Source organism: Chelonia mydas, chromosome 7 (assembly GCF_015237465.2).
Source record: "Chelonia mydas isolate rCheMyd1 chromosome 7, rCheMyd1.pri.v2, whole genome shotgun sequence".
NCBI lineage: Eukaryota > Metazoa > Chordata > Testudines > Cheloniidae > Chelonia > Chelonia mydas.
In genome coordinates this window covers 106,389,602-106,403,242 of record NC_057853.1, presented here as the reverse complement: position 1 = coordinate 106,403,242, position 13,641 = coordinate 106,389,602, and the positions used below count along the sequence as shown (strand labels likewise).

Genomic DNA, 13,641 nt, shown 5'->3' with positions numbered 1-13,641 from the left:
ATTTATAGATCTTATCTGTAGCATCTTAGGAATGTGCTAATTTTTTAACAAGGGGAAAAGTTAACGTGATTGAATTTTTTTAAAAACTGATTTCTGTGTATTAGCAATAAAAATCTATTTTATTATATTTGTAGATCTCCACACTGCGCACACATGACATGCTTCTGTAGAGTCTACACCAGGGTAATGTGGTTTGGCATTTTGAATTGAAAGCAAAACTGAATTTAATAGAAAAAAACCTTTCCTAACTGGTTCTACAACGATAAAATTTAATACTGTATGGAAAAAAGAGAGAATGAAGCACAGTACAGGTAGCTGCAGAGCATAACTTCTTCATGGCATCTCTGCAACATGCCTCATACCTAACTTGGAGGGTGAAAGGATATTTCACATTTTGCCAATTTTATCCTTGCTCAAATTGCCAAACTTGTTGCCAGTTGTGGTGGAGGATTTTGTTCTGTTGGCTGGGAGCTGGACTGAACCACCAAATTAATGTAGGCCACTGAACTGCAGTCAGATAGTGTCTTGTGGTCACTATTGGTCTGAGCTAGGTTTGAATGTATGACTTAGAGGCGAAAGTTTCTCTCTCTACCCTAGTCCCTCCCCTGATTAATGCTTGTATCTTTTTTGGTTGTTTGCCGTTCAGTTTTTTTTATACTAGTTCTAAATATAACCTCATTTACTGATTGTGTTTTAATTGGTGCTTGTGAAAAATGTGTTTGTTTTTTCAATAGCAATACCAAATGACTTCGTTCTTTAAATGGTTGATTTTCAACTCTTGAGAATAGCTTTCGGTCATCAGTGTGAAAATCCATTGATAGTATAATATTCTAGATTGCTACCAACAACTAATTCTAGGTGGCTCAGTATCGGTATCAGTTCTTACAGCACTTAATACAGAATGAGGTGGTCTGCAGTTTAATCATTTTATAACTTAGACTCTCAGGTTTCCTACTATAAGCTGATATTGTCATAGTAATCCCTTTCTGTGCTTTTTTTAAAAGAGAATGAACAAAACTGCCTCATTTGTTCAAATATTGAACTGATTTCATGCTATAAACAACACTTGTTTTGAAGATAGATGGATGGAGGAATGCTTTCATCTGCTTTCTGTCACTGTTCTTAACATAAACTTAAAATAAATGTTAACACATTCAGTGACTTGGCAACCAGTTATCAACTAGAAGAATCAAAAAATGTGGTGTTTGCTTCGTTGGGTAATATGGCACATATTGTGAGTTTTCGTGCAGTGGTACTTTGTTTGGCTGCCTGCAAGTGTTCATGCTAATTGTGCCCTAGAATCCTCAGTGCAGGTTCGCTCCATAAGGAAGGTTGGTAGAAAGAGGCAAAAATAAAAAAGGGTGGGTGGGACGGGGTCGGGGAGGTGTGTGTGCTTCCAGCATCTGAAACAGACCAATTGTAAATACATAAGGTACATCTGAAAGCCCAAGATAGGGACTGAGAAAAGTTGCCATAACAATAGACTTTTTCAGGTTTTGATAACTTTGTTTCAATAGGAAAAGAAAAAATCATTAGCAGAAAAAAAAGCAGTGCAAACTCAGGAAGCTGCACAGAAAGCAAAAGAAGCAGTTACTTCTGTTGCCACTTCAGAATCTGATAGCCTGCATGAGCGGTCGAAGAGAAAACTTCCTGTTGGTGCCTTGGTTTCTTCTGTGAACGTTGACTATGAGTATTTTGAAGTTGGTACTGGCCAGGTAAGATTGTTAATTAAAACATCTTATTTGAGAATAGTGGTATATACTAAAACAAAACAAAAAAAGTAAAAACATCCCATTTCATTCTAGTCATGTGAAAGAACTTGGGTATTTCTTGTTTTTCATTATAAGTGTGGGAGGGCTTGTTAAAGTTAGCGTTAGGCTTTGCTTTCAGTAATGCAGCCACCACAATTAATTTCACCCCTTCGGAGTGGCTAGGACTGGCTCCATTCCCAAATCAAGGTCTCCTACATTAAATTACAGCACATGGACTGCCATGGTGTTGAATGGTCATTTGGGTTTTCTTTGGATGCTTACACATTACCTTTGTTCTACATCATTGTAGACCTAAAATTTGAATGGTCTGTTCTTAATCTAAAGTTTTATTTTAAGAAAATACACTGAAATATTTCCTGTTAGTTTGACTTATCCTCATATACTTTCCTGTATGTTTTTTAAGGTGCCTTTGCAAGGCTTCTCCATGTAAGCCATGTGGGCAGAATATCCCAGCAAATATCTGCCACCCTGCAGCGTAAAACTAGCGGGTGGTTGGGTGTTTGCTGAGCCAGTCACCATTTTTCCTTTTTAGTTAGGCTTAAAGTGAATTGCCTGACATTTGAGGTGGCATTTATTTTGTTTGATTACTTTGTGCTGCTAGGTTTCTGTGGCTTACAGTGTGCTAGACTTCGAACCAGAAAATTTCTTTGCCCTGGGTTCTCCAATCGGTGTGTTCCTTTCTGTACGAGGAGTGGAGAATATTGATGAGAACTATAGACTTCCTACCTGCAAGGGATTCTTCAATATTTACCATCCAGTGAGTGAGAAGTACCTGTGAGATTGGATTTCAAGTAATTTAGATGAAAGGAAGGTGGGAAAACTACATTTGAACTTCTTAAGGCACCAAAAGTAATTTTAAAACAGTCATCGTCCCCTGAACGTTGCAGTCACCCTCGGTTATTTCTGAACCTCTACAGAAAATAAGTAGCTGGTTGCAAGTCATGTACTTAATACTTAGCCCATTACCTTGCCACCTGCCCTCTTCGCTTTCCAAAGCCAAAATAATAATCTTATTGAGAATCTGTTTTCTGTCATCTGACTTTTAGAGTGCTCTTTGTCTTCCTCCACTACTCCACTTCCTCACATTGAGATTTGGAAACTCTTTATAGTTATTGTAAAATAATAGATTTATCCTTCTCTTCATTCCCATCTTGTCATGGTACTAACCAGTATGCCAGCTATCTGAAATACTGGAAACTGGGGAAAATCTGCGTTTTTATCTTGGCTCTATGTTGCTTTCAACACGGTTGAGTAGTGTATTGCAAGGTTTTGTGGTGTGTTGAATGGTTACTGATATTTGCTAATTCTGTAGCAAGAGAGATCCTTTTGTGCACTGGATGTATTATGTTAAAGAGCTAGGGCAAAATAATGCTCATCTCTGCTATCATGTCCCTCCCCTAGAGTCTCTGAACCTAAGAGAATGAAAACACTCATTGTGTTAATGAATCAGCAGTAATTTACAATTTAACTAAACATTAGTTCACTTGAGTTAACTGAAAAAGACAGAATCTACAAATTATCTTCACTAATTGTCAACAGGTTTCTTTAACTGAAATGTCACTAACATTTTGGATTGTTAAACGTCAAATAATTTTAGTTATTCTGGCTTTCTCTTTATTTGCAGCTTGACCCAGTGGCTTATAGGTTAGAACCTATGATTATTCCAGACTTGGACATAAAACCAGTTCTCATTCCACACCACAAAGGCAGAAAAAGACTTCATCTTGGTAAAAGGTTTTTTATATGTATATTTTACTGTATATGTATAGTCTGTGATTTTCTAATGCATCAAATATTGTAGGTCAAGATTTTCAAAGGGGATTAATGATTTTTGGTGTCTTATTTCTCGTGCACCCAACTTGAGATGCTTTAAAGGAGGCTGAATTTCAAAGGGCAGGTTCTCAGCACTTTCTGAAATCAGGCTGTTCTAAAGTGTCTCAAATTGAGCACCCACAGTCTGTTTAGTTTTGAAAATATTAGCCTTTTTGTTAATTGAGGCTGTCTAACAATCATCAACTAGTAACTTTGCTAATTGGAAGTGTATTTTTAATAGTTGCAGGTAATTGTCCTGTTCTTATTAACTTCTTAAGATTATGAGGATAAGAAGTAGTAGCCAAATTAACTGGATCCCCAACTCTGTCCCCCAATGCCTGCAACTCTGCCACTCCCAAATATAGTTGAAAACTTAGACCCACACTCATGATCCTCATGCTACTGAGTTAGCCAGCCTTTCTGCTTGGTGTCACTGTGGGGTGGTCAGGAAAAGATCCTTACTGAGACAGTAGCAGTATCTGGGTTAATAGGATTGGATTCTTGACTCTTGTGTCAAACTCACATGCCCTTGGTTAAACTGACACTTTTCAGGATTATAAGGAACTTTTTCCAAGTTAGGTTGTCAGGGACCTGGAGGAAGTTCTGACTTCCTGTGGAGCTCTGAGAAGAAATCATCTGGTTAGGATGAAGTGGCCATTTCCAACATTTACTTTTTCAGATTCTGAACATGTTTGGTACTGTATTTCCTTGCCTTTTATTAAATTAAACTTTAACAGCATCTACTTCAAATACGGGTGGCAAAATACTGCTTTCATAGTGAAGATGCTGTGTTCTATGTCATCTTTTAATCAAGAGGAATAAGAGGCATGGGCATATATGCACCAATAATTGGTACCTTGGCTAGTACTTACTTTAAAAAATTGTGTTTGTGTTCACGTAACGTTTTCACTAAGAATGCTTCTGATATTGTGATCTTTTTAGAGTTGAAAGATTCTCTCTCTCGTATGGGATCAGATCTAAAACAGGGTTTTATCAGCTCTTTGAAGAGCGCTTGGCAGACTCTTAATGAATTTGCACGTGCTCATACCTCTTCAACTCAGCTGCAAGCAGAACTGGAGAAGGTAGCTAATCAAATTAAAGAGGAAGAAGAAAAACAAGTGGTAGAAGGTAGGTTGACATTTCACTGATATTCTCTTAGTACACTAATCTCATATTTGTGGAAACATCAAAGCTCAAATGAACGTTAGAAATGTTAGATTTTTAGTTAATTACAATTTGATCTTGTCCAGGAAAACATACTTTTTCAGATTCTTAATATGTTATTCTTTGTATTTGGTACTGTATTTCCTTGCCTTTTAATAAATTAAACTTTAACAGCATCTACTTCAAAGGAGGCTTTGATTAGTGAAATCTTACAACTGAGCTTGATGTCAAGAGCAAGTTTCTAAATGTCTTGCCTTTACTCTTCTGTAAGAAAAATGAGTAAACAAATATTTAACATCTGTGGGATTTCTGCTTTTTAATTAAGCTCTACTGCCTAGAAGGCCAGGCTGAGTAATAAGACAAGAGTCAGAAAGAGTGGATGTGGAGAAACTGAAATGAACACTGTGTCTAAGTCATAGATATTGCCTTCTACAAACATTAATCTCTTGGGAGGTGGGGGCTTGATTTCTGCCTGCTATCACTTATCTGACAGGTATTATTTACCATTGTATGCTTTGTTGTTTCTGGGTAGAATGAACAAACACTTCCTTAGTCTCACACAATCAATTAAGGATGGTCATTGCTGCTGGAGAAACAGATTGAAACAATTCATTTTTATGGTTATTAGTCACACTGCTGCATGATAGAATGAAACCACATGAATGGATAGTGAGACGTGGTTCTTAATTACCTATCTAATGTCTTGCAGAGACTCTGTGCTTCAAGGTTGCACTGTTGTTTAAATTTATAATAAAAAGAACCTGAGACCTCCGTTTGTAATAATAAACCACACAGAAAACAGCAAAGGACTTATTTGTGTTTTATTCCACAGTTGAGTTGAGGCTACTACTGTCTTCCCAGAAACTAATGTAGAAAATGGTGACCTCCGTTTATAGTCATAGAATCAAGCAGTAATAAAGGGTTGAGCTTGTGACTGACTTCAATGTTAAAACTATCAATTCTAGCTGAAAAAATTGCCGAAAGTCCAGATCTTTCAAAGGAAGAGGGTTGCTTAGTAAAGGTCGGGATGCTAAATGGAGGACGTCGTATTGACTATGTTCTACAGGAAAAACCAATAGAAAGTTTCAATGAATACCTTTTTGCTCTACAGAGTCACTTGTGTTACTGGTAAGAATTACATATTTTTTTTCTGTAATTCCACAAATTTTGCTTTTCCAATGTAGTTATATGTATTTAATTCAGGTTACTTAATTATCAGTCCTCTTCCTCTTATTTTGTACAGTTTATCTGTGACCAACATGACAATAACAAGAATGCTACTTTCAGAGTAACAGCCGTGTTAGTCTGTATTTGCAAAAAGAAAAGGAGGACTTGTGGCACCTTAGAGACTAATCAATTTATTTGAGCATGAAGTGAGCTGTAGCTCACGAAAGCTCATGCTCAAATAAATTGGTTAGTCTCTAAGGTGCCACAAGTCCTCAAGAATGCTACTGCTTGTTTCTAGCATTTTCATTATGAAGATTGGGAGGATCATAGAGCTTAATTTTCCAGGCTTTTTTTATTTTATTTAATTTTATTGTATTTTTTAGTTTTGACAGAAATAGCAGTGTTCTACACAGGATTTTTCCTCAGTATGATACTGACCAGGAGCGGTAGAAAGAGGATATCTGTTGAAATAGGTTAGAAACAATACAAGCTATGTTGGATTTTTACTAATGAATACGCACCTTCAGTTTTGGCATGGGTTTGCTGGTGCACAGTGGTAAAAGAAAGGTTGCCTTTGATACAGTACTACAAAGAGGAGGAATGGTCCAGTGGTTAAGAGTCTAACCTGGCACTCGTGGGGACCTGGGTTTGGTGATTCTACACAAGCTTCTATGAACTTGGACAAGTCCCAAAGAACCATTTTCAAAACAAAACTCTAAAGGGATTCTTGCAAATTAGCTTAGGTTCTGAAGTCAGTTAAGTGCTTTAAAAATTTTTACCCTTAGTCTCTGCCTCAGTTCCTGATCTGTCAAATGGGGATAATAGCATTTCCCTGCCTTATAGGGAATGTTGTGAAGAGGAATAAAGATTGTGAAATGCTCAGATACTACAGTAAAATCATAGAATTGTAGAAGTGTAGGACTGTAAGGGAGCTCAATAGGTCATCTAGTCCAGTCCCCTGCCATCAAGACAGGACTAAGTAATAACTAGACCATTCCTGACAGGTGTTTGTCTAACCTGTTCTTAATCCTCCAGTGACGAAGACTCCACAACCTCCTTAGGCAGTTTGCTCCAGTACTTAACTACCCTAACAGGAAGTTTTTCCTAATGTCCAACCTAAACTTCCCTTGCTGCAATTTAAGCTCATTGTTTCTTGTTGTATCCTCAGAGGTTAAGTAGAACAATTTTTCTCCCTCCTCCTTGTAATAACCTTTTATGTACTTGAAAACTGTTACGTCCCCTCTCAGTCTTCTCTTCTCCAGACTAAACAAACCCAAATTTTTCAATCTTTCCTCGTAGGTCATATTTTCTAGATCTTTAATCCTTTCTAGGGAGTCATTTCCCGTTTTGTATGCGTGCAATTGATTGGTCCGACCTAAGTGGAATTCTTTGTATGTGTCCTTATTGAATATCATTCTATTTACTTCAAACCGTATCTCCAGTTTGTCCAGATCATTTTGAATTTTAAACCTATCCCCCAAAGCCCTTACAACCTCTCCCAGCTTGGTATCACCTGCAAACTTTGTAAGTGTACTCTCTATGCTATTATCTAAATAATTTGTGAAGGTATTGAGCAGACCCAGGACCAACCCCTGCACAACCCCACTTGATATGCCCTTCCAGCTTGATTGTGAACCACTGATGATTACTTTCTGGGAATGGTTTTCCAACCAGTTATGCTCCCACTTTATAGTCGCTTTATCTCGGCTATATTTCCCTATTTTATTTATGAGGCGTTCATGTAGGACAGTATCAAAAGCCTTACTAAAGTCAAGATGTATCACATCTACCACTTTCCCCCTATCCACAAGGCATGTTGCCCTTTCAAAGAAAGCTGTTAGGTTGATTTGACATGATTTGTTCTTGACAAATCAGTGTTGACTGTTACTTATCACTTTACAGTAGAACCTCAGAATTATGAACTGACTGGTCAACCACACACCTCATTTGGAACCAGAAGTATGCAATCAGGCGGCAGCAGAGACCAAAATATAAAGAGTACTGTACTGTACTGAAAGTAAATGACTTTAAAAAAAAAAAGTAGAAAGCAGAATTTTTCTTCTGCATAGTAAAGTTTCAAAGCTGTATTAAGTCAGTGATCAGCTGTAAACTTGTGAAAGAACCATAACATTTTGTTCAGAGTTATGAAAATTTCAGACTTATGAACAGCCTCCATTCCTGAGTTGTTGATAATTCTGAGGTTCTACTGTATTGTCTTCTAGGTGTTTGCAAATTGATTGCTTGATTATTTTTTCCATTATCTTTCCAGGTACTGAAATTAAACTGAGTGGTCTGTAATTCCCTGGTGTATTGTTATTCCCCTTTTTATAGATTAGCACTATATTTGCCCTCTTCCATTGCCGTCATTTTAGTACCTAAGGCAGCCAGCGAGTAGAAGCTATGTAACGTTGATCAGCTTGCTTTTTGGGAAGAAATATTTCTCTAATTCTCCAAATATTGCAACCTTGTGGAAAAGAAAACCTTTACAGTAAGCACGTTCTTTGCTTGTTATGTGAAGGGGACAGAGTTTATCGTGTGTGTGGGCAATTAGCATTGAGAAATTGTATTCCTGAGGAGTACTGACTCTCTCCGAGTGCGACTCGGAATAACCTCCACCTTACACTCTCTTGGAAATATAGTATTCCACGCTTAATCAAACCTTTTGCTGCTATCTCTTCTTGTGACTAGCAAGATCTTTTGTATCAAACTCAATATTAAAAGGTCCTTTGGCTTTTATATAAAGCTGACTAAACAACCGTTTGGCTTCTTGTTTCTTTTGGCACTGGTATGTTAGATCAGGCTGCCTCCAAGAGAGCCATGTCTAAATGCTGCTACTTGGCTGACTCACAACTTCCAGGTCCTGTTAATGAGCACCCTAGCAGAGGTGCGCCAGCTTCTGTTTCCAGCCTCAGACTCTTCTAACCTAGAATATTGGCTGTGTTCAGCCACATTAACTTCTGTACACATCTCTGAGACGTTCTGCTTAGGTTATCCAACTAGGTCATCTAGCTAGTCTCTCTGAAGACATTGCTACTTCAATTGAACCTCATGGCATGAATTTAGCTTCAGCCTTTTATAACAGTATCCTTAATCATCTGCCACCATGGGCCTTCACTGCTCCTGCACAAGCTGGGAATGGGTTTCATTGCTATTTAAATGGCCAGCATTTTTTTTTTTTTTGGACATCATGTTGTACCTGGCTAAATAGTACTATTTCTAGTATGACTTATTTTTCAGGTGACATGTTTTGCATTGACTAAACCTAGAGTTTCAGCTGATATTTTAGAAGTTGTGAGATCCCTGGTATTCTGAAATCATCCCGTTCTTTAGAAACCAATCTTTTTCTCTGGGGTTATCATGGAATGTCACCCTCAAAGTGCATGTGCCTATCTAGGTAACATTATCATTTTGTTCTGAAATAAGAACTGCTATTTTTCTGCAAAGAAACAAATTGATATTCTTATCTCTCGTATGATGCTTTGCCTTGACTTTATCCCTATTCTGAACTTGGTGCTCAAAAAAGGTAAATGTAGCAAAGATCATTTTCAAGGCTAGGCAAGGACACCATATTTGTTTTGACAGCTACAGCTTTTCAAATGCAACCATTCCTGAAGAGAGATTCGAGCACAATAAGTAGCAAAACTTTATTTTACTTTGTGTGGGAATGAAATTGCAAGATATTAATGCTCTGTCATCAGATTTTAACAAAATAAAGAAAAAGAATTGCCACAAATGGATCTTCCTTCAAAGCTTTGATATTTGTTATGATTTTTACTGCTGATGTACACAGTGGTTTCAAAGCTGGTTTTTAGGACATGAAAAGGGAAATTTCATTTCCATTGTGTAATTGGCCGTGCAAAACACCATTACTTTATCTGGATTTTGAGTTTAAAACAATAGTTTAAAAAAAACAAAAACTAATTTCATGTATTTCAGATGGTGCAGGATATAGAGTGACTTGCATGAGAAGCAATAACCCGTTGAAAGGAAAAAGCTGCCAATCTGTATTCACTCTTATGCATACTTAATTTCTCACTTTTGTATATCTTAGATTTGTGCGTTTTATTACCACAGTACATTTGAATAGACATGGGTTGTGGGATGACATTGACATGTATGTAAACTGCATGTGATAGCTAACATGACTTGTGTAAAACATGAACAACAACTGATCCTCAAACATCCAGATGATTAGTTAACTGTATCTTTTTCTCTTATTGCAAAGTCCAGTTGGTATTTGGAAAAACAAAAGTAAACTAAAATTGGTCCTTCAAAACAATGGCCTTTTTTTGCTGAGTAAAACTAGTACTGTGTGGCTTTGCTGTAATTTTCATAATAGTAGAAGCACAAGTAGCTTACTGCACTAGTTATCAGGTGCCACTGAAATAGGGTGACCAGACAGCAAATGTGAAAAATCAGGATGGGGATAATAGGAACCTATATAAGAAAAAGACCCAAAAATCGGGACTGTCCCTGTAAAATCGGGACATCTGGTCACCCTACACTAAAATGTCTTCCTACTATTGGAAAGAAAAAACTCCATAGAAATAATGTAAAGTATGTCTAGAAATAGGCAGTGTTGGCCAGTGTTTAAACCACAGGACTTGAAGTCATATCTAATGGGGCTTTTTAGTGTTGATGATGTTTACATGGTGGTAAATTGACAGTTTGATTGTATAGGAGCTGTTCTTATCACAGCTCCAATCGTGATGTATGCCAGTCATATCAACAGTTTGCTCTGATAGTTGGGTTTCTCTAATCTAATCAATAATAAATTCCAATGGTGGTGATTTCTTCTGCACAAGCCTTCATTGTCTGGATTTTTTATCTTTTATGTTGAATAGTATTTGTGTAGTTTGTGTTTTCCACAAGGTGGCAGTCTGTAGTTATTTTTTATCTATCTAAAGATTTGTTACTCTAATAGACTAAGCCATATTAAAGTACCTAATCAGAAGTAAGCAAGAGTAGAATATAGTGAGTAATACCCAAGAATTCAAATTAAAAAGTCTTCTCAGGAAGACATCGGTGAAGTGAGCCAGACCTTCAGGATGAGGAAACCCTGACATTGATCCCTTTGCCTGAAAATTTGTTGCTTGTGTATGGTCCAGATATACAGAGGGGTATCAGGGTGTAATGTGGTTATGACCCGTATGCTGAATCTCATTGTAAATATTTGAGCAATTGCATAATTTCTCTTGCATTTTTAACTGTGTATTGGCAATCTATAAACAGCATTCCTTAGAGGGCAACATCCTTTAATATAGATCATAATCATAGTCATAATTACACCTCTCTCTCGCTCAGCTGCCTTCTGGCATGTTTGAAAGGATATGAGAGGGGCTTGTGCAATATTTGCACAACTCTTAGGACTTGCCTCAAGCAATAGAATGTTGGTTATAAAAAAAACTAACGGACCCTTTTTATTCATAGGGAATCTGAAGACACAGCTTTGCTACTTCTCAAAGAAATATATAGGACTATGAATATCAGTCCGGAACAGCCGCAACACTGATGTGTAGATACCTGAATTTGTAAGTTTTGCCCTCATATAAACTGCATGCACTTAAATCATACGAACATGATTTTGGAGGCCATTTTCTTTTTCTTTTCCCATCAAAGCTTACAGTGTGAAACAGGCAGTTACAAAGTGTGTAATGTTGTTGCAATGTGTGAATTGTGGTTCTGGCTATAATGATCCTCCACCGATTGATGAAAGTTGTGCATGTGCATAGTATGGAGGGGACAGGGAGAGTAGAATAACTTACCTTCTAAAGAGTTCTGCCCAGACAAATACACAATCTAGAAATACAAGCAATATAGCTTGAGAACTGCAGCATAAATAATTCCCCCAAAAGACACTAGCTTATTTTAAAAGGAACCAAAATAATAAACTGCATATTGTGCATCTCAGAATAAAAATATCTTTAGTACATAGCAGTTTTAAAGTAGTAAGTATCCCAACTGAGGGTCCTCACTCAGAGTTTCTTCCACTGAGCACTAGGAGCCAGAGTCTGAATTCGAGGTGATAATGGAAATACCATTTTGGTTAGTATCCTCCTGTTTCTCCTGGGTTTTGTGTTAATTGTTAAAATCAAAGCAACTAAGACATAACAGAGCTGTAGAAATTAATGAAACAAATAGTTTCTTGCTCTTTGGCAGTGACTCAGGCTATGTCTACACTGGCACTTTTGTTGGTAAAGCTTTTGTTGGTCAGGGGTGTGAAAAAAAACCACTCCCCTGACTGACATAAGTTTCACCGACAAAAGCACCAGTGTGGACAGCACTATGTCGTTGAGTGACGCTCTTCTGCCGACATAGCTACTGCTGGTCGTTGGGGGTGTAATTATGTACTTATGTAATCGTTGGGGGTATAATTATGCCAATGGGAGAACACTCTCCCGTCAGCATAGAGCAGCTTACAGTGGCGCAGCTGAAGCGGTACAGCTGTGTCGCTGTAAGGTCTGTAGTGTAGACATAGCCTCAGTGGATGTTACAGTTCATGCTCATACTATGCTTTGATGATACCATTTTCAGGCACTGACTATTATGGACATGGAGGTATTAAAATATATAGAGAGAAATCATCTTTGTCCCCCAGAAAACTTGCTGACATTCTGCATTAATGTTCTGGAAAGTACCCCCTTTAGACAGCAGCTTTTGATGCTTTCCTCGTTCTCAGACATATCAACAATAAAATCAAGAGAGGACAGTATCCTTCCTTATTAAAAGCACAGACGGGGGTCAAAATACTCAATCTGCAGGAGAGTACATGAACTTTCATAGGAGTATCCCAGATGCCTGTACTGCTGCTGTACAATCTTAATAGGTTTTTGTAACAGAATGTTCCTGCTGCTAGTGTACTAAATAGCCAGTTTAACTGATTGCCAATGGGGGTGGTGTACCAGCCTAATGTCAGTCCTGCTCTGCTGAAGTATGTCATAGCTGATTGACTGCACTTTAAGTGTAGCAAAAGGAAAAACACATTTGAAACTATTGCCTAGCAACGCAACTGCTTATATCAATTGTCAAGATGCTATCTACAGCATCTCACATCGTCATAGTTGTAATGTTGCACTCTTGGCTTTTGTCTCTTATATTATGTCTTTATAGGTTAAAATCCTTACTCACCTGTTCTCGCTACAGAATGGTTGTTTTTAAACTCTATGTAATTTTGTTTGTTTAGTGACAAATCATTCTACAATAAACTCATTCCTGGTTTCTGGTGTGTAGGTGGAACACTCTCTTTCATTAAGACGCATGCACAGTATCGCTCATGGGAAAGAGCATGGATGTACAGTATATCACAATCTATTGCTGTTCGCTAATGAGCAAGTCAGGAGTGTCTGTACAGTTGCAGCAGCTTCAGGAGTTGCTCGGAGCTTTCCCATCCCTTGCTTGGCTAGCCAGCAAGCATATGAAACTACATTTCAAATAGTAAATGTCCTGGATGGCAAAGCAGTCCAGGCCCTTTGGTACATTTGTTATTTTTATTTCAGCGACAAGAAATATCTCTCTGCTTGCGTTGTCTAAAAAGTCTTTGCAAAATCCTGCTCCTCTAGGAAAAGTAAGCATTTTTCCCAGGCTAGCATGACCAGCCATGTTCTGCAGAATCTAAGCAGTTATTCTTCTTATAGTTGCAAAAAAAAAACAAAAACCCACAAAAAAACCCGTTAGAACAAGAACTGATGAGTGCAATTGGTGCTGTAGCTGCTATGCAGTGTGAGGC

The 13,641-nt window shown here is 37.7% G+C and overlaps 1 protein-coding gene across 4 annotated transcripts in view; it reads left to right on the top strand.

Moving 5' to 3' along the window:
• LOC102942534 (SEC23 interacting protein) overlaps positions 1–13,641 on the top strand; it is a 44,344-nt gene that overhangs the window by 22,329 nt on the left and 8,374 nt on the right. For 2 of the 4 annotated variants that reach the window (XM_037905053.2, XM_037905054.2), the window contains exons 13-18: positions 1,518–1,715; positions 2,374–2,529; positions 3,397–3,499; positions 4,527–4,712; positions 5,714–5,876; positions 11,346–11,446. In XM_037905053.2, the coding sequence (XP_037760981.2) occupies positions 1,518–1,715; positions 2,374–2,529; positions 3,397–3,499; positions 4,527–4,712; positions 5,714–5,876; positions 11,346–11,427 (888 nt within the window). In that variant the 3' untranslated portion in view covers positions 11,428–11,446. Of the gene's footprint in view, positions 1–1,517; positions 1,716–2,373; positions 2,530–3,396; positions 3,500–4,526; positions 4,713–5,580; positions 5,877–11,345; positions 11,447–13,641 lie in introns of those variants that run through there. The other 2 variants (XM_037905055.2, XM_037905056.2) reach the window with 2 other exon arrangements.